At 47.6% G+C, this 23,170-nt stretch overlaps 1 protein-coding gene across 6 annotated transcripts in view; it reads left to right on the top strand.

The window, feature by feature from the left end:
• Positions 1-23,170, top strand: part of MPV17L2 (MPV17 mitochondrial inner membrane protein like 2) — a 169,369-nt gene that overhangs the window by 92,743 nt on the left and 53,456 nt on the right. For 2 of the 6 annotated variants that reach the window (XM_029614346.1, XM_029614345.1), the window contains exon 6: positions 3,837-3,920. The exons of 3 other annotated variants lie outside the window; for them this stretch is intronic. In XM_029614346.1, the coding sequence (XP_029470206.1) occupies positions 3,837-3,920 (84 nt within the window). Of the gene's footprint in view, positions 1-1,613; positions 3,603-3,836; positions 3,921-23,170 lie in introns of those variants that run through there. One more of the 6 variants, XM_029614347.1, reaches the window with a different exon arrangement.

Raw genomic sequence — 23,170 nt, forward strand, 5'->3', positions numbered from 1 at the left:
TGTCAATGGAGTGTATGACATTCCTGGGACCTGAGAAACTTGTCCCATTTCCAATATAAAACAAAAAGTGTGACTATGCCTCATACAAAAAGGAAGATGGATGAGGCGTCATTTTGCACAAGTTAAATAACCAGCGGAAGGACAGGTTGTAGGTCAATTGAAACCACACAAATGCTTTGCCTACAACCTTCAACTTGGGAGTTCTAATCATGTGGCTGCATTGTCTGGCATATCCACAGAGAAAGCAAAGTTATTTACTTGTAACAGGTGCTATCCATGGACAGCAGAACATACAACCACATGAACCTGAGACTGGGTGCGCGGTAGCGTTCACATGGGAAGGTCCGTACATGCTGAAGAATTAGAGCTTAGTAAGAGCAGTACCTGACTCGGCAGCATTAAGAACATAAGAAATTGCCATGCTGGGTCAGACCAAGGTTCCATCAAGCCCAGCATCCTGTTTCCAACAGAGGCCAAACCAGGCCACAAGAACCTGGCAATTACCCAAACACTAAGAAGATCCCATGCTACTGATGCAATTACTAGCAGTGGCTATTCCCTAAGTAAACTTGATTAATAGCCGTTAATGGACTTCTCCTCCAAGAACTTATCCAAGCCTTTTTTGAACCCAGCTACACTAACTGCACTAACCACGTCCTCTGGCAACAAATTCCAGAGCTTTATTGTGTGTTTGAGTGAAAAAGAATTTTCTCCGATTAGTCTTGAATGTGCTTCTTGATAACTTCATGGAATGCCCCCTAGTCCTTCTATTATTCGAAAGTGTAAATAACTGATTCACATTTACTTGTTCAAGACCTCTTATGATCTTAAAGACCTTTATCATATCCCCCCTCAGCCGCCTCTTCTCCAAGCTGAACAGCCCTAACCTCTTCAGCCTTTCCTCATAGGGGAGCTGTTCCATTCCCCTTATCATTTTGGTAGCCCTTCTCTGTATCTTCTCCATCGCAATTATATCTTTTTTGAGATGCGGCGACCAGAATTGTACACAGTATTCCAGGTGCGGTCTTACCATTGGATGCTGTCACCCAGTCGTGTGGCTGTATGTCCTGCTGTTCATGGAAAACACTTGCTACAGGTAAGCAACTTTGCTTAATCATCTTTAAGGGGGCTTTTCCTGTTGAAACCTCTCCTCCCCCCTTTTCAATAATATAATGGAAAGCTTTGTGAAGCTATTAGAGGTGGATGAGTGAGCCCTGCTTCCAGTCTGGATATTCACCCGCTTGTGGGCAGGGCTTGTCAATAGCACTAATTAAAACATGGTAAATCGGGATAAAATGATAAAGTCCCTTATTTTGAGGGACTTCATAATTTTTCTATTTTGTTTTGCCTTTTCTATTTCTGTTCATGCCCCTTTTCCAAGATATCTTAGTGGGCTGAGGTTCTCTTTGCTGTCCAAGAACTGGAGAAATGTATGCCAGCAGGGAGAACCAGCAGCCAGCTCTCTTAGAGTCCCCATGCATAAGCCCACTGTATATGCTCTTCTGCAGCCTTGGATTGCTTTCATGCAGCCCCGTTTTAATGTGTGACGTGTAACCCACCTTCCCCAGTCTTCAGCACCCCCATAACTCACAGGTTCTGCCTCTTCTTTGCAGGTGGACGCAGTGACAAGACGACTTTGATACAGAGTCCAAAGATAGTCTTTCTGTTCATCAGCACACTTCACCATCCTTACCTAAACAGCTGGATAATACATTCTAGTGACTTATTCTAAACTTGCTGTAAAGACCCACATATATTTAAAAGAATGGATATATTCAGAGAATAGAAGAAAAGCAGTGATATGATGCTTTTTAAAAAAATTTTCTGATGTTGAACACCCACAAGATCCAGGACATTCCTCGACTGCACCGTAATTGTTTTGCCGCCTTTTTTTTTTTTTTTTGGCCTTTCATTATATGGCTTTCTTGTGAAAGGTCTCTTCCACACCTGTTCCTGGGAGATGCCTCAAACCCTGATTCACTGACTGTCTTAAGACTGGAGACCCTGAGGCTAAAGCACCATAAGGCAGGCATGCAAATCTTTCCATCTTTGGTCTTCCTCGTGGGGAGTGGAAAAGGGCGTGGTGACACATCTATCCCTCCCATACGTGGGTCAAGCTTTCACTCAGTACTGCACCTTGAACCTGGGCACTCTACAGAGCCTGAACATTGCTTTTTTTTTTTTTTTTAAACTCTTTAAACATTTTTGTGGCTTCCAAAGGAGAAAATACATACAAAAACAATGTCTTCTGGTTACATTCGTATTCCCAATTAGGAGATACAAAGCATAATCCTCCATTCCAAAAGAACACCTTTATACGTACAAAACACATTAAGCGTTACAATATCGATGGTAAATGCCCCATATCTTCTCATGTTTAAAACTCTCATTTTTCAGTGCATATCCTAGGCGTTCAAGGTCTGCCACCTCTCTTACTTGAATACGTCAATGATCTATCCGGGATTACATTTCTAAAAGGTGGCAATCGTAAGTCTGGCTGCCAACAAGAGCTGACCCACTCGTGACATATATTTTCTTGGGATTAATGATCCAACCAGAGCCTGAACTATTGTAGCAACAGTTAAGGCCCAGGTGTCTGCTGTCTACCTGAAGTGCCACATATCCTGTTCCATTTTCGTGCTGGGTATTCTGTTCCTCTTTATCCTGGATTAAGTTACTTTGGGTGATAGTGCACTTTCTCGTCTTGATCAGTTTTAGTATATTTTTCCTAGAGTAGACTGTTAAATGTCTGTAGATGTTTTTAAAACCAACCCTGCCTTCTAAAGTTATATCCAGAAATTATGTTAAAATGTCCTGCATTTTGATCACTAGATTACCCATCCTCTTGGTCTCAAACATATAAGGATATAGTGGTGGAAAATCTACCCTCACATTTTGTTTTGTCCATGAAGTCTCCCTTACAGCTTTGAAGGAGCAGCTGCTAGATTTAAGATCTACTTGTAGATAGATTTAAGATCTAAAAGTCTAGTGGTCTCCTGACTAGCAGAACCATCAGGTAATGTGTTTGTCTGATTAATAATTATGTTTAGCTTGAAACAGCCAGGATTTCAGAAGTACCAACAGTATGCTTTAGTTTTAGTTTTCTAATTTGGACTTGATTTTTTTTTCTACTTTATCTTTGCTATCTGAGTCTACTTGCTTTTTAGTGGGTTTCAGATAGACCATTCTGGCTCTTTAAAAATAGCCACTTTGACCAAACAGAGAAAAAAAAGTTTAAGAACTTAGAATTTGCTGTTGAGAAGAAAATATCTAATCATGGCCTGAATCACAAAGGCTTTTTCCTGTTTGCTATGATGGTGATAATTGGAATCAAAGCTTAGCAAAGCAAGTCCTACAACCTGCTATTCTATTTCTGTTCCTATATCAAGTCAACTAGCAAAAAACAAAATTGCTGTATTTTGTTAACAAAGCACTGTATTTTGTCATAGCTCTTATGGAACATTTTTGGTGTTTTGGATTTTGTATAACTGTTTCTGGTTTTGGGGGTGGGGTGAGATGTGTTTTTTTTCCTGTCATGTAAGTGTACTTCTCTGTTCTGTGTTGACATGTGAATCCTTTGAATACAAAAAAGATCACCTCTACATTCTGTGAGGTTTGTTTTTGTAGGCTAAGATGTGTGTTGCCTTTCCTGGCCGAAGTGCGAAGTTGCTTTTCCTGTGGGTGATGGGATTGTGAAGGCTCTGTTCTGTATAGCCTTCTTTCTTCACTGATTGACTCCTGGAGCTGCCTTCTGAATGACCTGTTCTGTTGGGTTAATTTTCCCTTAAGAATGCAACTTTTAAAATGTTTGTAATCTTTGTGCTACTATCCATCAGACCAGTTGTCAGAAGAAAGCTGAAGCTTCATTTTATCATAAGCTGCAGAGGAAGACTTGGGCGATGGGTGAGGAAAAGAGCTAGGTAAGCATCACAGTTCTTTCTAGGATTGGTATCTGAAAGTATTCTCTCATCTGTCTACTGAAACAATTGATAGTTAGACCTGCTTTTGAGCAGGTCTAACTTAGACGGACAACTTATCTAAGTCTAAATATAAACACTTAGCTGGATAAGTTATCTGGCTAAGTAGTGCCATCCTGATCTGCCCACCCAACGAGTTCTCCGGCTATCTAGTGGCCACTGAAATAAGTAAATATTCATTGGCCGCTAGATAGCCGGATAAGTCTTACTTTACTAGCGTGTAGCAGATGGACTCAGGACCAATGGGTTTAGTGTGCTCCTGATAGGAGTTGGAGACTGAGTCAGATTTCAATCTGACGTCAGCACTACATATACCCGTGTAGGAGGCTCTGCTCTTCAGTATTTCTCCGTCTCCATAGCAGTTTGGGACTATACACATGCTTGCACAGCGTTAGAAAATCCAAAACAAAGAAGAAATAATCTTACCTCTACGGACGAACCCTGCTCTCCTGCGGTGATACCTAAGGGTCCCTCCCCCAGTTGAGAATTCCTGAGGTGATTTCCGAAATTTCTCAGAGGTAAGCCTCGGTCCGGAGGCTGGTTCCCGGCGTGGACTTAGCTCCCAGGAACAGGTGTGCCTGAGAGGTAGCGGGTGCAATACCGAGCGCGGCGGTGAAGGTATTCACCTCTCCCCCCGCAGCTGGAGACCACCCAGCACGAGACTGGGAAGCGCCGAGACAAGGTAAGGTAGAAAATTTCTTAAAGTCTTCAGTCTCTGAGGCTTGGATAGCCACACAGATCGCCCTCCGGCGTCTGTCCCATCGGGTTGAACAGCCCTGCCCAGGCTAGACCCTGATTCAGTACGAGGGTCTTCCCTCGTGGAGACCCTACGGGAGGGGGGGGGGGGGCCGCCATCTTGCCTGCGTGCTCGCCAGTGCCATCTTCCCCCCCCTTGATTGCCGAATTGTTCGTACAATCGAGTTGTGTGCACAGCGGCGAGCCGGGCGCATAAACTACTTGTGTGCATAGCGGTGCACGCACAGCGACGCGCACAAAGGTGCCGGGCACACAGCGGCACGCTCAACGGCGTCGGGCACACAAATTAAGCCGGTGCGCACAGCGGCGTGTGCAACTCTCCCATAGCGGCCTGCAAGCACAACCTTCTGCTTCTTGCACTCACATCTTCGACGCACCCGGAGCGCATATCTAAGCCTCCTGCTGCGCACATATAGGCGCATAGACTAGTTTTGATCGACTCCACTCGCTCAAATCATGGCACCACCGGCCAAGAAAGCCAAGGGACAAGCCACCTGAGAGTGACACAACACGAAGTGGCTTCGGCCCTGTGCCTGCAGTGTGAAGAGGCCCTGGGAGAACCAGGACAAGGCCCCCATCAGCCAGTAGAGGAATCCGGCTCCACCAACGATAGTACCCCGGACCTCTCTATCCCCAGCTCGGCCCCTACTCCGTTGGGCCCCTCTGGGAACGCCGCTGGCTTCAATATGTCCAGCACAATCTGTGCCACCGGTGACACAGCCACAGCCTCCACCAGAAGATCAAAACCTTCCAGGCCCCTCTCGGCCTCCCCGAGACATGCCCCCTCCAGACAAAAGCCTCCGCTTAGGGGACATGGACACTTCGGAGGAAGAACCAGACTCCCTGGAGGAAGGAGAAATCCCTCCAGGACCGGAACTATACCGAACCATGATGCGTTTCTTCTCCAGAGACAAGTTACCAGACATCGTGTCTCTGAGCCTGAAGGAGCTGGCCATCCCAGGCACAAGTGCCACAGCGGAGCCAAAGACGAACCCTCTGCTGATCGGGCTCCGTCAGGCCTCATGCCATTTCCCATTGCTGCAGGCCGCACAACAACTGATCGACTTGGAATGGAATGCGCTGGAGGACAGTTTCAAAGGAGAACGGGCCCTAGAAGCCCTATATCCACTGGAACCCTCAGCCAAAGAACTCCTGGTGTTCCCCAAGTGGACGCCGTGGTCTGCGCTCTCACGAAGCGCACTACCATTCCAGTCGAAGGAGGAGCGGCACTCAAGGATGCCCAGGACAGACGTCAGGAATCCATCCTTAAACAGTCATTTGATGCAGCAGCTATGTCACTACAGATCGCTGCCTGCTGTGCCGTGGTGACTTGTGCTTGCTTATCACTTGGCAGGAACGCTACCACGCTCGTCGAAACATTAGAACCAGCGATATCCTTCCTCACGGATGCGATGTCCGACCTGGTGCGCACCTCAGCCAGGGGCGTATCATCCATTGTGGCAGCCAGAAGACAACTCTGGCTCCGAAGCTGGTCAGCCGATGCGACCTCCAAGACGAAACTCACGAGAATGCCCTTTAAAGGAGCCCTCCTGTTTGGAAGCGAACTGGAGAAGTTAGCCGACAAATGGGGCGAATCCCCAGTACCTCGGCTACCGGAGGACAAGAACAAAAGAAGCCATTGCCCCTCTCCCCGAACATCCAAGGGCAGAGGATTACAGCGCTTAAGACCATACAAGAATACATTTTAAGCAACTCGCCCCGCAGGCAGGGGCCAGTCCTTTCGGAACAAACACAATAAGAGGAGAGCCGGCTCAGGTCCAGGCCCCAGCCACACACCCTACAATGAGAATCAACAGACCCATCAACAGGAAAAAGCCATAGAGGGCAGGCTTTCCCTATTCTACCAAAGATGGGTCGAGATAACATCGGACAAGTGGGTCCTAACCATTATTCGAGAGGGATACTATCTAGACTTCCACAGCATCCCTCCAGACAAATTGGTGAAATCCCCTTGCCACTCCCCCTCCAAGAGGACGGCAGTGGAATCCACACTGACAAAATTGCTCTCCCTAGAGCAGGGGTCGGGAACCCATGGCTCGCGAGCCAGATATGGCTCTTTTGAGGGTTGCATCTGGCTCGCAGACAGTCGCCACACTTTCCCGCTGACCCAGCTGCTTCCCGGTCCTCCTCCGCCTGGGCTTAAAATGCTGTCAGCCCGGGCGGAACGCGGCAGGACAGCTGGAGTCAGCGGCACCGGCGTGCTCTCTTCTTCCCGCCCCCCCCGCAGCCCGGAAGAGGAAGTGGAGAGTATCGGGTACCTGCGCGGCAAGAAGAGGCCACGCTAGTGTGCTCGGCATCGGCCCGAAAAAAGAAGACTGCAGCGCGGCTCGGAGGAAAATGAAGAGCTTCAACCACGGCCGATGGGACTCCGCCTCCGCGAGGGCTGAAAATGAAGAGGTTAGCGTTGGGAGGAGGCTGCTGCTGCTGCCGCGAGTTCCCGGGGGGGGGGGGGGGGGGGAGAGAGAGTGTGAATGAGCGAGCAAACACAGCTTGCTCGCTCATTCACTCTCTCTCTCCCCCACCCCGGGAACTCGCGGCAGCAGCCTCCTCCCAACGCTAACCTCTTCATTTTCAGCCCTCGCGGAGGCGGAGTCCCATCGGCCGCGGCTGAACCTCTTCATTTTCCTCCGAGCCGCGCTGCAGTCTTCTTTTCTTCGGGCCGATGCCGAGCGCACTAGCGTGGCCTCTTCTTGCCGCGCAGGCACCCGATACTCTCCACTTCCTCTTCCGGGCCGCGGGGGGGGGGGGGGGGGCGCGTGTGTGTGTGTGTGTGAGAGATGCATGTATGTGAATGATTGAGAGCCTGCCTGTGAGAGAGAGAGAGAGAGAGAGAGCATGAATGTAAGTTTACCATTGGGAACCTGTATGTGAAAGTTTGTGATTGAAAACCTGTTTGTGTGAAAGAGTATGTGTGTATGATTGAGATCCTTTGTGTGTGAGTGAAATCATGTGTATGTATGATTAAGAGCCTGTGTGTATAAGTAAGAGAGAGATCATGTGTGTCTGTGTGTGATTGAGAGCTGATTTAGGTGAGGGAGCATGTGAGTATGTGATTGAGAGCCTGTGTTTAAATGAGAGAGAGAGACCATGTGTGTCTGTGTGTGATTGAGAGCTGATTTAGGTGAGGGAGCATGTGAGTATGTGATTGAGAGCCTGTGTGTAAATGAGAGAAAGAGAGGACATGTTTGTAAGCATGTGAATGAGAGTCTGTGTGTGAGAGAAAAAGACAGCATGTATTTATGTGATTGAAAGCCTGTGTGTGTGTGTAAGCGTGAAAAGATAGACAGCATGTGTGTAAATGTGTAATTAAGAGCCTATATAAGTGAGAGAGAAAAAACATGTGTATATGTGAGTACTGAGAGCATGTGTCATTGAGAGCCAGTGTGAGAGAGAGCGCTGGTATGTGACTGAGAGAGGAGAAAGTTCCAAGCAAACCACCCCTCCTCCTGCTAATTCAGAACAATCTCAGGACACCTGGATATCAAACGTTCCCAGGTATGCAGAGCAAAAAAATTTTTGTATCCTTATTTTTCATTACTGGGTCTTTGTGTCTGCTATTTTGAAATATTTTGTTGGTATCTGGAAATGTTTTATATGAGTTTTTAATTATTGGATATTCCACTCATCAGCTGTTTCAAAATATGTTCTTTTTGTTAGTACAGTTTTACTGCTGATGATTTTATATTTCTTGATTTGTTTTATAAGGATGGGTGATGTTTCTTTTTTCCTTTGTTACACTGCATACAGAGACTCTGGCTTGTTGCAGTTTCCAATTCAGTTTTTTCTGCATGCTTCTTGTTATGCGTTTTGGTCTCTTTATTCTATGTTAGGTGAGGGACAGCACGTGATTCAGGTGAGGTTTTCTGCTGGCGTGTAGTTTCTGTGTAGGACTCTATAGCAGCCTGACTTGGTCCGTTTTCCTAATAGGAGATGTATTGGTGTCTTAAGGCCTGGTGTAATATTTTCAGAGACTTATTGTACTTTAAAAGTGTGATCTTACATAAAATGCACACATTTACTTGTATTTAGTTTTAAACATATTGTATGGCTCTCATGGAATTACATTTTAAAATATGTGGCGTTTATGGCTCTCTCAGCCAAAAAGGTTCCTGACCCCTGCCCTAGAGGCTATAACACCGGTGCCCACACACCAACAAAATACTGGGCACTGGTCCATCTATTTTATCGTCCTCAAGAAAGAGGGAATGTTCCGGCCCATCCTGGACCTAAAGTCTGTCAACCGCTACCTGAGCGTACCATACTTCTGCATGGAAACCCTACGTTCGGTCATAAGGGCAGTAAAGCCGGGAGAATTTCTGACCTCCCTGGACCTCTCAGAAGCCTATCTGTACATCCCTATCCATCACGACCACCAGCGCTTTCTACACTTCGCAATCATGGACCATCACTATCATTTCCGGGCGCTACCCTTCAGACTAGCTACTGCCCCTCAGATGTTCACCAAAATCATGGTGGTAGTGGCAGCGACATTGAGGAAAGAAGGAATCCTCGTACACCCGTACCTGGACGATTGGCTGATCATGGCAAAATCTCCAGAAGAAAGTCATCAGGCGACCACCAGAGTCAAGAATCTACTGCAGAATCTCGGGTGGGTCGTCAACACAACCAAGAGTTGCCTGCAGCCCTCCCAATCACTAGAATACTTGGGAGTCCGGTTCGACACCCAACAAGACAAGGTCGTCCTTCCCCTTACAAGTAGAAGGAAATTAGAAACATAGAAATGACGGCAGAAGAAGACCAAATGGCCCATCCAGTCTGCCCAGAAAGCTTTGCACTTTTTTTTCTCATACTTCTGTTAGTCTTGGCTCTTAGTAACCTTTTGGCTCTATTTCCCTTCCACCCCCACCATTAATGTAGAGAACAGTGTTGGAACTGCATGTAAATGAATATCTAGCTTAGTTAGGGGTAGTAACCGCCGCAGTAAGCAAACTACACCCATGCTTTTGTTTACTCAGACTATGTAATTCAGTCCTTGTTGGTTGTTGTCTGGATATAGATCCTCTTTTCTTCATTCCCCCTGCCGTTGAAGCGATAGTTATGCTGGATATGCGTGAAGTATCGGTCTTTCTCCCCTGCCGTTGAAGCAGAGAGCTATGCTGGATATGCTTGAAGTATCGGTTTTTCTCCCCTGCCGTTGAAGCAGAGAGCTATGCTGGATATGCTTGAAGTATCGGTCTTTCCCCTGCCGTTGAAGCAGAGAGCTATGCTGGATATGTATTAAAAGTGAAGTATCAGGCTTATTTGGTTTGGGGTAGTAACCGCCGTAACAAGCTAGCTACTCCCCACTTTTTTGTGAATGCAAATCCTTTTTTTCACTTTTCCTCTTGCCGTTGAAGCTTAGAGCATTGTTGGAGTTGCATTAACTGTGTGAATGTTTATTGAATAAGGGTATTATCTCCAGGCAGTAGCCGTCATTCCTGCGAGCCACCCACTCTTCATTCACGTCCTCTAGACTTTATGGATCCACAGTGTTTATCCCACGCCCCTTTGAAGTCCTTCACAGTTCTGGTCTTCACCACTACCTCCGGAAGGGCATTCCAGGCATCCACCACCCTCTCCGTGAAGAAATACTTCCTGACATTGGTTCTGAGTCTTCCTCCCTGGAGTTTCAAATCGTGACCCCTGGTTCTGCTGATTTTTTTCTGACGGAAAAGGTTTGTCGTAGTCTTCGGATCATTAAAACCTTTCAAGTATCTGAAAGCCTGTGTCATATCACCTCTGCTCCTCCTTTCCTCCAGGGTGTACATATTTAGATTCTTCAATCTCTCTTCATAAGTCATTCGATGAAGACCCTCCACCTTTCTGGTCGCCCTTCTCTGGACTGCCTCCATCTTGTCTCTGTCTCTTTGGAGATACGGTCTCCAGAACTGAACACAGTACTCCAGGTGAGGCCTCACCAAGGACCTGTACAAGGGGATAATCACTTCCCTTTTCTTACTCGATATTCCTCTCTCTATGCAGCCCAGCATTCTTCTGGCTTTAGCTATCGCCTTGTCACATTGTTTCACCGACTTCAGATCATTAGACACCATCTTCCCAAGGTCTCTCTCCTGCTCCGTGCACATCAGCCTTTCTCCCCCCATCGAATACAGTTCATTCGGATTTCCACTCCCAATATGCATGTCTCTGCACTTCTTGGCATTGATTCTCAGCTGCCATATCTTCGACCACTCTTCTAGCTTCCTTAAATCCCGTCTCATTCTCTCCACTCCTTCCGGCGTGTCCACTCTGTGGCAGATCTTTGTGTCGTCCGCAAAAAGACAAACCTTACCTTCTATCCCGTCCGCAATGTCGCTCACAAAGATATTGAACAGGACCGGTCCCAACACCGATCCTTGCGGTACACCGCCTAAAACCGCTCTCTCTTCAGAGAGAGTTCAATTTAGCATCACACATTGTCTTCTATCCTTCAACCAGTTTGCAATCCAGGCCACCACCTTGGCCCTCACTCCTAAGCTTCGTATTTTATTCACCAGTCTCCTGTGCGGGACAGTATCAACAGCTTTGCTGAAGTCCAAGTAGATGACATCGAATGCTCTTCCTTGATCCAATTCCTTGGTTACCCAGTCAAAAAAGTCAATCAGATTTGTCTGACAGGACCTTCCCCTGGTGAATCCATGCTGCCTGTGATCCAGCAATTGTCCCGACTGTAGATATTTCACTATTCTCTCTTTCAACAGCGACTCCATTACTTTTCCCATCACCGAAGTGAGGCTAACCGGTCTGTAGTTACCACCCTCTTCTCTGTTCCCATTCTTGTGAAGCGGGACCACCACTGCTCTTCTTGATGGACCAGTTGAGAAGCAGGACCACCACTGCTCTTCTTGATGGACCAGTTGAGAAAACATTTGAACGGTGCTCGCCCCACAGTATGGGACTACCTCCAAGTCCTCGGCCTCATGACATCAACCCTAGAAGTCGACCCATGGGCAAGGGCTCACATGCGTCCACTACAACATTCCCTATTGTCACAATGGAACCCGATGTCCCAGAAGTACACCGTTCGCTTCCAGTTACTGGCGGATGTACGGATCCATCTCCTATGGTGGCTTCAAGAAGACCATCTGAACAAGGGAGTAAGGCTATCCCCTCCGACCTGGGTCTTGCTCACCACAGATGCGAGCCTACGAGGGTGGGGAGCCCACTGCCAGGAGCTGACGGCCCAGGGACAAGGAAGAGTCAGGATGGAATATCAACCGACTGGAAGCCCGAGCAGTCAGACTAGCCTGTCTGCGATTCAGTCACAGACTCCGGGGAGAATCGGTCAGAGTCATGTCTGACAACTCCACAACAGTGGCCTACATCAACCGCCAGGGAGGAACCAGAAGCCAACAGGTGTCCCTGGAAATAGACTCCCTAATGGCGTGGGCGGAAGCAAACCTGCAAGGGATCTCAGCCGCCCATATCGCGAGAAAAGACAACGTCACTGCAGATTACCTCAGCAGAGAAAGTCTAGACCCAGGGGAATGGATGCTGTCGACCACAGCCTTCAAGTTGATAATAAACCACTGGGGAACTCCAGCCAAGGATCTTCTGGCAACCCGGTCCAATGTCCAAGTCCCAACTTCTTTGGCCACAGGAAGACCTGCTGTTCGCCTTTCCTCCATGGCCACTACTGGGCAGTATCATCCGCAAGATAAAACACCACAGGGTGTTAGTACTTCTAGTGGTGCCGGATTGGCCAAGAAGGCCGTGGTACGCAGCCATGCAAAGACATCTGTAGGGGAGCCCCCCGTCCCTACCTCCACACAGGGATCTGCTCCAGCAAGGACCGATCCTCCACGAAGACCCAACTCTATTCTCTTTTATGTACTGGCCATTGAGAGGACATGCCTGAAGAAGAGCGGATACTCGGGGGCAGTGATTGACACCTTGCTCCGAGCATGCAAGTTCTCCACGTCTCTAACCTACATACAAATAAGGAGAATATTCGAAGCCTGGTGTGAAGACTACGACATACTTCCGTGGACAGTCAAAATCCCCACGATCCTGGAATTTCTGCAGGACGGCTTACAGAAGGGGTTGTTTCAACTCCCATCAAGGTTCAGGTGGCCGCGTTGACTTGCTTCAGAGCCAAATTGGATGGCATCAGTCTATCTTCACACCCAGACGTCTCCCACTTCCTGAGAGGTGTCAAAAAAATCCGACCACCACTAAAGTGGCCAGTACCACTATGGAACCTCAGTCCTAGTACTAGACTTCCTAGCGGCAGCTTCCTTCAGACCTAACCATGGGCTGTCTCTACGGCTTCTAACCTTGAAAACTGCGTTCCTCGTGGCAATATGTTCAGCCCGTCGCATCTCCGAACTTCAAGCACTATCCTGTCTGGAACCATTCCTCAAATTCACACCGGGATCCATACAGCTACGCACTGTTCCTTCCTTCCAAAGGTGGTTTCTCATTTACATCTAAACCAAACCATCTTGCTGCCATCTTCAGATGAGGATAAGGACTCTGAAGACTCTTGCCTTCTTCGCCATCTTAACGTCGGCAGACTACTAGTCCGATACCTGGAAAGGTCGGAATCCGTACAAAAAACAGCCCACCTATTCGTCCTTCACAGCGGGAAGAAACAAGGGGAAGCAGCATCGCAGGCAACTATAGCCCGCTGGATCAAAGAAGTAATCAAGGTGGCCTATGTAGAGGCAGGAAAGCCTTCACCTCTACAAGACAAGGCCCATTCCACCAGAGCCCAGGCAGTGTTCTGTGCAGAAAACAAGTTGCTGTCACTTGCCGAGATCTGTCGGGCGGCAACATGGTCCTCCATTCTCACCTTCTCGAGGTTCTACCGCCTGGATGTTCTGGCCCGGGAAGACACAGCATTTGCAAGGGCAGTACTAAGTGGGCCACGGGCAGCCTCCCACCCGGTTCGAGAGTAGCTTTTGTACATCCCATTGGTCCTGAGTCCATCTGCTACACACTAGGAAATGGAGAAATTACTTACCTGATAATTTCGTTTTTCTTAGTGTAGACAGATGGACTCAGTATCCCTCCCACGGCTGCCTCAGAATACAGAACCCTCGGGTGACAATCCCCGAGAGCAAGACAAGCACGAGTAAGCCACGCTTTACCCCTAGTCAAGACACCCATAATTACCGGGTGTCACTGTTTCTCGGTTGAGTGCCCTGGCGGTCACCAGCTAGAATTCATGTCAACCAGTTCAAGTTAATCAAGTTATTCAAACACACATATATCCACAATTGCTTTTCGAGGAGAATACTGAAGAGCAGAGCCTCCTGCACGGGTATGTGTAGTGCTGACGTCAGATTGAAATCTGACTCCATCTCCAACTGCTATCAGGAGCACACTATACCCATTGGTCCTGAGTCCATCTGTCTTCACTAAGGAAAACAAAATTATCAGGTAAGTAATTTCTCCATTATAGCATAATTTATTTTATGTGTGTGTTGGACGAGAGATGATTCTTTACCTTAACATATTGATTAAGTTACTTGCTACTGTGGAAGACTGAATGTATGCCAAAATGCAGGACTTGCATAAATTAGATAGGTATATAAAAACATGCATATTTACCTTCTAAGCAGCATACTTAGCTTTCAGTTTAAAATGAAGCAATAATCATATGTGCATGATGTTTTCCCTGTGTGAGGGAGTATTTGTCTGTTCTTTTGGCTGGATGGTACAACCTGTTCCCCTTTGCTGCAGCAGGCACACTTTCAAGTCCCCTCGGCGTGCTGAGAACTGGAGCAGCATATTGCCAGCTGGGAGCCGCACGTGCTTTCCCAAAAACCCATAATTCATCCAGATAAGGGAAAACAAAGGTTTTGCCACAAACAGAAAAGCTGCATCCATCTTGTTTACCTGATTTTTTTTGTTTAATACATTTGTTAAAAGAGATTTTCCTAGAGTGTAGCCAGATGGACTCAGGACCAATGGGTATTGTGCTCTCCTGCTAGCAGATGGCAGACGGAGTCGGCTTTGAAATCTGACGTCACTCTACATATACCTGTGCAGTAAGCTTAGCTCTTCAGTATTTCTCCGTCTCCACAGCAGATGTGGACATTATCCCACACACTAGAATAGTGTTAGTAATTAGAAAATTTACCTTCAAGAAGATCAAGTCCCGCTCTCCTGCGGTGAAACCTAAGGGTCCCTCCCCCAGTCAAGAATTCCTGAGGTGATCTCCAATATCCCTCAGAGGTGTGCCTCGGTCCCGGCGTGGACTTAGCCCCCAGAGTGACTTAAAGGCCAGCGGGTGCACATCTGAGCGCAGCGGTGAAGGTAAAACCCTCCCCAGCCACAGCTGGAGACCGTCCGATGCACAAGCGGTAAGCACGAGACCAGGTAAGAAGGAAACTTTATATTCACCCAAGCCTTCCCGGACTGTCAATCCTACCCATTTATATCTTCCGCCCTCAAGTAATCCTCCCTTGCGGATTCCGCTGCCCGATCTCTACCTTCATTGTTCTTAGGCAGTCCTCATCCTTTCCTCTCAGAGATGTTTTTGTACAGTATTATTGAATATATCTTATAATGTTTAATGTGATAATCCTACGTTATGACCAGGCATTGTTTGATTTTATTTTATAACGCTTATTTCTAATGTTACGTTACGTCCTGTTTTTCCCGTTTATTTGACTCCTCTGTTCTCTGATTCACCCTGAGCGAAAGTTGTTGTTGCAATGTAAACAGGTGTGATATGTATTTGCTACAGGAACATCGGTATAAAAAAAAACAACTAAAAATAAATAAATAAATATTCAGGTCTCTGGTCTCCAGAACTCGGATCACCGTACCGACTCTGCTTCCCGTGAGTCGAAAGGGAACACCGATCAAGTTGAGCAGCCTTGGTTAGGCTAGGCCCCGATCCGGTGCAAGGGTCCACACATGTGGAGACCCTCACAGGGGCACCATCTTGCACGCAGGGGTCGTCGGCACCATCTTCCCTTCCCTTTGGCGGTACGCGCAGGACATTCCGGCGGCCGATGTGCATAACTTGTGCGCATCCCATAGAGTCGTGCGCACAACCACAAGTTAGCCACAAGCACACCGGAGCGTAGACCACGCACAAATAATCACCGTGAGCATAACTACGGCCGTGCACAAATACTACCGTGCGCCTAACTACAGCCTCGACCACAAGTTAGCCGCGCGCACAGTGGAGTGCACTCCCTGCGCAGGCCGCGCACAAATACTACCCGGCGCATAACTACGGACGCACACAAAGCCTCTCATGCAGTGAAACTCGTGCGCCTAGACATAGATTCAATGGCACCAGCGTCTAAGAAGGCCAAAAGGCTCTCTCTTTGCACAGTCTGCCACATAAGAACCACGCAGCCTGAACTAGAGGCCTGCCTGTGTCGGCCTTGTAAAGAAGCCCAAGGGGGACCAAAGCCTGGTCCGTCTCAGTATGAGGAGAGTCTGGAGGATAGCTCCCCGGACCTATGCAACTCCGAGAAGACTTCTCCACAGGAGAGCACCTCAGGGGGCCCCTACTCCAACTCCCCCTGGGATTAACATGGACGCTGGTTAGAATCCTTTCCAATGGCTGCAAGCCTTTGTACAGGCTCAATCAGCCCTGGCTGCAGCACAGGCTCATCCCCTGCTGGAAGCACAAAACACTCCCGGGCAGGGACCCGGATACCTCAGAAGGGGCTGCAATAGGTTGTTGATGGCTCTCTGGAAGAAGGAGAAATCCCTCCAGACCTGGAACCATACCGAACCATGCTTCGTTTCTCTCACAAGGATGAATTACCAGCCCTTGTTTCCCAGACTCTGAAGACTCTGGGTTTTCCAGGCACGGAACCTATGGCGGAACTAAAGAAGCCCATTCTGGTGTTCCTTCGTAAAGCCTCATGCTACTTCCCAATGATGGAAGCCATCCAGGAACTGGTTGACCTGGAGTGTGATGCCCCAGAGGCCAACTTTAAGGGAGGTAGGACTTTGGAAGCCTTATACCCTCTGGAACTAGCGGCCAAGGAACAGCCTGTGCTTTCCAAAAGTGGACGCCATGGTCTATGCTGTCTCAAAGCGAACAACCATTCCCATAGAGGGAGAGGCTGCATTAAAGGACACTCAGGACAGAAGTCCATCCTTAAGCAGGCCTTTGACGCAACAGCAATGACACTGCAGATTGCTTACTGCTGCGCACTGGTGGCACGTTCCTGCTTACTCCTCTCGAGAGAGGCAAATAACTCCGGAATGTATACTGTCGAGACGATGGAACCTGTAGCAGCTTTCCAACGGACGCAAGCTCAGACCCAGTGCGTACCTCAGCCTGAGTACCCTTGGTATTGGCATCCAGAAGACAGTTATGGCTGTGAAATTGGCCTGCTGACACGACTCCTCATGAGAATGCTCTTTAAAAAGAAAAAAAAAAAGGATCTCCTATCCGGAAATGAAATGGAAAAGTTAGCCAGCAAGTGGGGCGAACCACCATTGCCTTGGCTACCAGAAGACAGGAGTTAAAGATCCCAGCGCCCCTTGCCCAGAAGAGCAAGGGGCAGAGGTTCTCAATGCTTTAGGCCCTACAGGAACTCACAGTTCCAAGCACCCCATCCTTCTGAAAGGCCCCAGTCCTTTCGGCACCAACAGACCAAGAGAGGAACAGGCCCGGGAGCAGGCTCCAGCCATGCCCCCCAATGAGAAGGGGCCGATCCATCCACAGTAAGAGGAAATAGGAGGTCGACTTTCCCTCTTTTACCAAAGATGTGTTGAGATCACATTGGACAAATGGGTGTTAAACATCATTTGAGAAGGTTACTCTCTGGAGTCTCGCTGCATTCCTTGAGACAAATTTATTATGTCCCCCTACCACTCCCATATCAAAAGACTGGCAGTGGAAGCCACTCTAACAAGATTACTCAGCCTGAAGGCAATAACTCTGGTTCCTGCGCCCCAACAAAATACTGGGAGCTAATCCATCTATTTTATCGTTCCCCTATGAGAAGGAAATTGATGGCACAATTGTGATGATTGATGACCAATGCATCAAGTCCTCGGCCTCATCCCTGGGGGCCGTTCTGTGGGTAAGGGCCCATATGCGACCACACTTACGCTCCCTGCTGTCACGATGGAACCCACTGTCTAGGACTACTCAATTCACCTCCAACTACCAGCAGAGGTTCGGACCCTGCTCCAATGGTGGCTACAGGAAGACCACCTAAGCAGAGGAGTAAGCCTATCCCCACCAAACTGGATATTGCTCACTACGGATGCGAGCCTGCGAGGGTGGGGAACCCACTGTCAGGAACTGACAACCCAGGAACAGTGGAACAAGAAAGAGGCGGATTGAAACATAAACCGCCTTGAAACACAAGCAGTCAGACTAATGTGCCTGAGATTCAGCCACAGACTCCATGGAGAATCAATCAGGATAATGTCAGACAACACCACAACAGTTGCTTATGTCAACATCCAGGGAGGAACCAAGAGCCAGCAGGTGTCTCTGGAAATAGAACTTCTTATGGCATGGGCAGAAATAAACCTTCAATGGATCTCAGCCTTCCACATCGTGGGAAAAGACAACGTCTCAGCAGACTACCGCAGCAGACACACCCTGGACCTGGGGGAATGGATGCTGTCGGCCACAGCCTTCCAACTGATAGTAAATCGCTGGGTTCTCCCAGCCATAGATCTCCTGGCCACCCATCTCAGTGCCCAAGTTCCCAGGTTTTTCAGCCGCAGACGAGAACCACAATCCTTAGGAATCGATGTTCTTGTCTAGACCTAGCCAGAGGAAGACCACCTGCATGCCTTCCCTCCATGGCCATTACTGGGCAGGGTCATCCGCAAGATAGAGCATCACAGGGGGCTAGTTCTACTAGTTGCCCCGGACTGGCCAAGACAACCATGGTACGCAGACATGCGAAGACTACTTGCGGGGAACCCTCTGTACCTACCTTCACACAGGAACCTTCTCCGGCAGGGCCCAATCCTCCATGAAGATCCGTCTCGATTCTCTCTTACGGTCTGGCCCTTGAAAGGACTAGCCCGAAGAAGTGCGGTTACTCAAAGGCAGTGATTGACACCCTGCTCCGAGCATGCAAGTTCTCCACATCCCTGTCTTACATACGGATCTGGAGAGTATTCGAGGCCTGGTGTGACAACTGCGGGACTCTCCCGCAGACAGCTAAAGCTCCCATTATCCTGGAGTTCCTGCAGGACAGTATGAAGAAGGGGTTGTCACCAAGAAGGAAGGGTCATTCTGGCCCATCCTGGATCTCAACAACGTCAACCATTGTCAGCAGATACTTCACTTCCGCATGGAAACTCCTCGTTCTGTTATAATAGCAGTACAACCGGGAGAGTTCCTAACCTCCTGGACCTCTCTGAAGCCTATCTTCACATCCCAGTCCATCAGGATCACCAGCACTCCTGCGCTTCGCAATACTGGGCCACCATTACCAGTTCCGGGCGCTTCCCTTTGGCCTAGCAACCACCCCCAGGACCTTCACCAAAATTATGGTGGTCGTGGCGGCAGCACTGAGAAAGGAAAGAATCCTGGTACATCCTTACCTGGATGACTGGCTGATCTGGACAAACTCTCCAGAAGAGAGCTGACAGGTGACCAGCAGAGTCAAGAGTCTACTGCAGGATCTCGGGTGGGTCGTGAATTCGAGCTGGCCTGCTTCAGAGACGAAGCGGACGGTATCAAGCTATGAACCCATCCAGATGTGTCCTGTTTCTTGAAAGGGGTTAAACAACTCTGACCACCCCTAAAGCGGCCGGTGCCTCTATGGAATCTCAATCTAGTATTAGACTTCCTAGTGGGGGCTTCCTTCAGACCAACATGCGGTCTGTCACTACATCCCTTAACATTGAAGACGGCATTCTTGGTGGCAATATGTTCAGCTCTAGCACCTCCGAACATCAGGCACTATCCTGTCGGGAACAGTTCCTTAGCTTCACGCCTGGAGCCATACAACTGCGCACTGTTCCCTCCTTCTTACCGAAAGTGGTTCCCCAGTTTCACTTGAACCAATCCATCTCGTTACCATCTCCAGATGAACATAGGGACTCTGAAGACTCAGGCCTTCATCGCCAGTTAAACGTATGCAGACTCTTAGCCCGATACCCGGAAAGACCGGAACCTGTGCGCAAAACAGACCACCTGTTCATTCTTCACAGTGGGAAGAAACAAGGGGAAGCAGCCTCACCAGCGACCATAGTCCGCTGGATCAAAGAAGTAATCAAGGTGGCCTACACAGAGGCAGGAAAGCCCCTACCTCTACAAGTTAAGGCTCATTCTAAAAGGGCCCAGGAAGTCTCCTTGGCGGAAACCAAGCTGCTGTCGACTGCCGAGATCTGTCGAGCGGCAGCATGGTCCTCCATACACACCGTTTCCAGGTCCTACCGCCTGGAAGTTCAGTCCCGGGACGACACAGCCTTCCAAGGGCAGTATTAAGTGGGCCAAGGGTAGCCTCCCACCCTGGCAGGGAGTAGCTTTTGTACATCCCATTGGTCCTGAGTCCATATCAGGACGGTTTACATCGAACAGGGGTAAAAAAAACTAGGTAAAGGAAGAGACAAAGTTACATTAAACGAGGACCGTGAACTTGGAAGCTTAGGTAGCTTGAAGAAAAAAGATAAAGTTAAGTTAAAAGGAGAAATAACAAATTCCGGACTAGAGATAGTTCAGATTAGAGTTAGTCCACATGTTAGAGTTGGTATCCATGCTGTCCAGGTAATCAGAGGAGGGGAGGTATAATTGATCGTGAGATAACGTCTAATGTGTATCCCAAGGTTCTGGGAAGGCTAGGCGGAACAGCCACGTTTTGAGTTTTTTCTTAAAAGTTAGCAGGCAAGGTTCCAGCCTGAGTTCAGCAGGGAGGTTGTTCCAGATAGCTGGGCCTGCTGTCGAAAATGCTCGGTCCCTGGATGCAATGAGTCGCGTGGCTTTGGTTGGAGGGGCTTGTAGTGTTCCTTTGGATATTTCTCTCATTGGCCTATTAGAAGTATGGAGTTTTAATGGAATTTCAAGGTCGAGATAAAGGAGATCGTAGATGGATTTGTGTATTAAAGATAAAGATTTGTGTAGGACTCTGTGGTTGATTGGTAACCAGTGTAGATTTCGGAGGATGGGTGTAATATGATCACTCCGGTTGGTGCTTGTTAGGATTCTGGCAGCAGCATTTTGTATCATCTGAAGCGGCTTAATGGTTGAGCTGGGTAGTCCTGTGAGGAGCGCGCTGCAGTAGTCTATTTTGGCAAATATCAAGGATTGAAGAACTGTCCTAAAGTCGTGGAAATATGAGAGGTTTGAGTCTTTTTAATACCTGTAGTCTGAAGAAGCAGTCTTTGGTAATAGTATTAATCATACTCTTTAGGTTAAGATGGTTATCAAGTATTACCCCGAGGTCTCTAACCTGAGTGTGAGTGAGGGCGTGGTTATGTTGGGTCTGTGATTGGTAGTTGTCTTGGTTGGCGGAAATGAGGAGGAGTTCAGTCTTGTTAGCATTGAGGACCAAATTTAAACTGTTGAGGAGACTAGTGATAGATTGTAGGCAGTTGTTCCAGATCGAGAGTGATTTGGTAATGGATTCCGTTATGGGGATCAGGATCTGCACATCATCTGCGTAAATGTAGTGAATAAGGTTGAGACTTGTTAACAGTTGGCACAGGGGGAGGAGGTAGATATTGAAAAGGGTGGGGGACAGGGAGGATCCTTGAGGTATATGTAGAGTGACGCCAGCTTTGAAATCTGACTCAGTCTCCCATCTGCTATCAGGAGAGCACAATATCCCCTGGTCCTGAGTCTATCTGTCTACATTAAGGAAAACAAAATTATCAGGTAAGTAATTTCTCCATTGTTAACTTTTTTTCTCTATGGTACCCTCAGTGTTAGTTTTTCCCAGGGTTAGCTGGCAGCACTCAAAACAAGAAGAAAATAGTTTCTGGCCTATAGCAGTACTCAGTAAATACACGTTTAGTCATCAGATGGAGGTTTGTGCCTTTGACTTTGTTCTCCTGACTAAAGCAGAGTGGAACGTTCTTGTGCTTGTGTGAATTGGGACCGCACATTGCAGGTTGCTGTCTACCACGGTGTAGCTGATGTGCAACTAACCCCCCCCATAACCTTGACAATGAGGATAGTAACAAACTGTATGTTGATAAGGCTGGTGCTTCGGTTAAAAGTGCAAGTAAAATGAGAATTTTTAGCAACTACTGAAGGTCTTTTAGGTTGCAGATGTCAGTTTGGCTTTCAGTTATTTCTACAGCACACGGTTGTTTCTTGCTCAAGTGCTGCCGTCTTCCATGGGTAAGAAAATATATCACATGCTTAAACACAATGAGAGCTGTTTCAAAAGGTTTTACACAGGTAAACATGTTCACTCATATAAAATGGCCTCTTTTATTTGCCCAAGCTTACTGTGAGTACCCATAGCAGGTTGTAGATTTGATTTTCCAAAGAGTTTCCCTTTAAAAATAAGCATTGTAGGGAGTTTGAGCATTGTCCCCATTAAATGTAGGGCTTACACATGTTTTGGCAACAGATGGAGGATTTTCAGTAGCTCCCAGTACCTGTTTTTTAAATTTATGTTGGAGAGACATTTATAGTTCTGGCTTGAGTAAAGGAAGCCATTGAATTTGGCACTTTTCGGGGTAGCTGTATCCTTGTGGTGATCTGGAAGGTGGCAGAAAACTCTGCTGTTAAGGCTGCCTGCTGCTTTTTCCAGCTATCACTGCAGAGCTAGAACTTTACTAATGTAAGTAAGATGCATGTTATATACTGTTAGACTGCATGCTGAAGTCCCTTTTCTAGACTGGAGCAAACAGATTTTCTTGTCTTAAAGTAGAAACCAAGTTACAAGCATTAAATCTATTTTAAAAGCACAGCATAGTATGGTTGACTTTTTTTTTTTTTTTTTTTTTTTTTAGTTTGTGCACAAAATGTAGTAATTGCGTAGGGCAGAGGTGGCCAACACCAGTCCTCTAGCCACAAACTGGTCTGGTTTTCAGGCTATCCACAATGCATATGGGTGAGATTGGACTGTTATGCAGATCTTAACTCTCTGCAGAGCACAAATTTAAAAAGGTCATAAAATGAAATTAGATACACATTAACAATCAAACACATGAGCTACTGCAGTAGGTGCTGACTAGCAATGCATCTTATATTAAACAGCAGTCAATCCAGAAAGTAATAGCACCACAGTACACTCTCACATCATTTTCAAGTGTTGAAAACATCTTGTAAATTCGCAGGGAGCATGATCCCCCGTACAGAGCCTGCAATAGAAAAGGTTTGGCCCTGAGTTTCTGCCCTGTGTGCCAATCTAACTGAAAGAACATAAGCAAATTTTATCTGAAAACCTGCTCTGTTTTGTAGCTCTTGAGGACTGGAGTTGGCCACCCTTGCTCTAGGATTATGCTGGACACAATGAGTTTGTCCCTCTTATGTTCCTTTAAGGAAAAAAAACTTCAATAAATCA

This window comes from Rhinatrema bivittatum, chromosome 8, assembly GCF_901001135.1.
Source record: "Rhinatrema bivittatum chromosome 8, aRhiBiv1.1, whole genome shotgun sequence".
Taxonomy (NCBI): Eukaryota; Metazoa; Chordata; class Amphibia; order Gymnophiona; family Rhinatrematidae; genus Rhinatrema; species Rhinatrema bivittatum.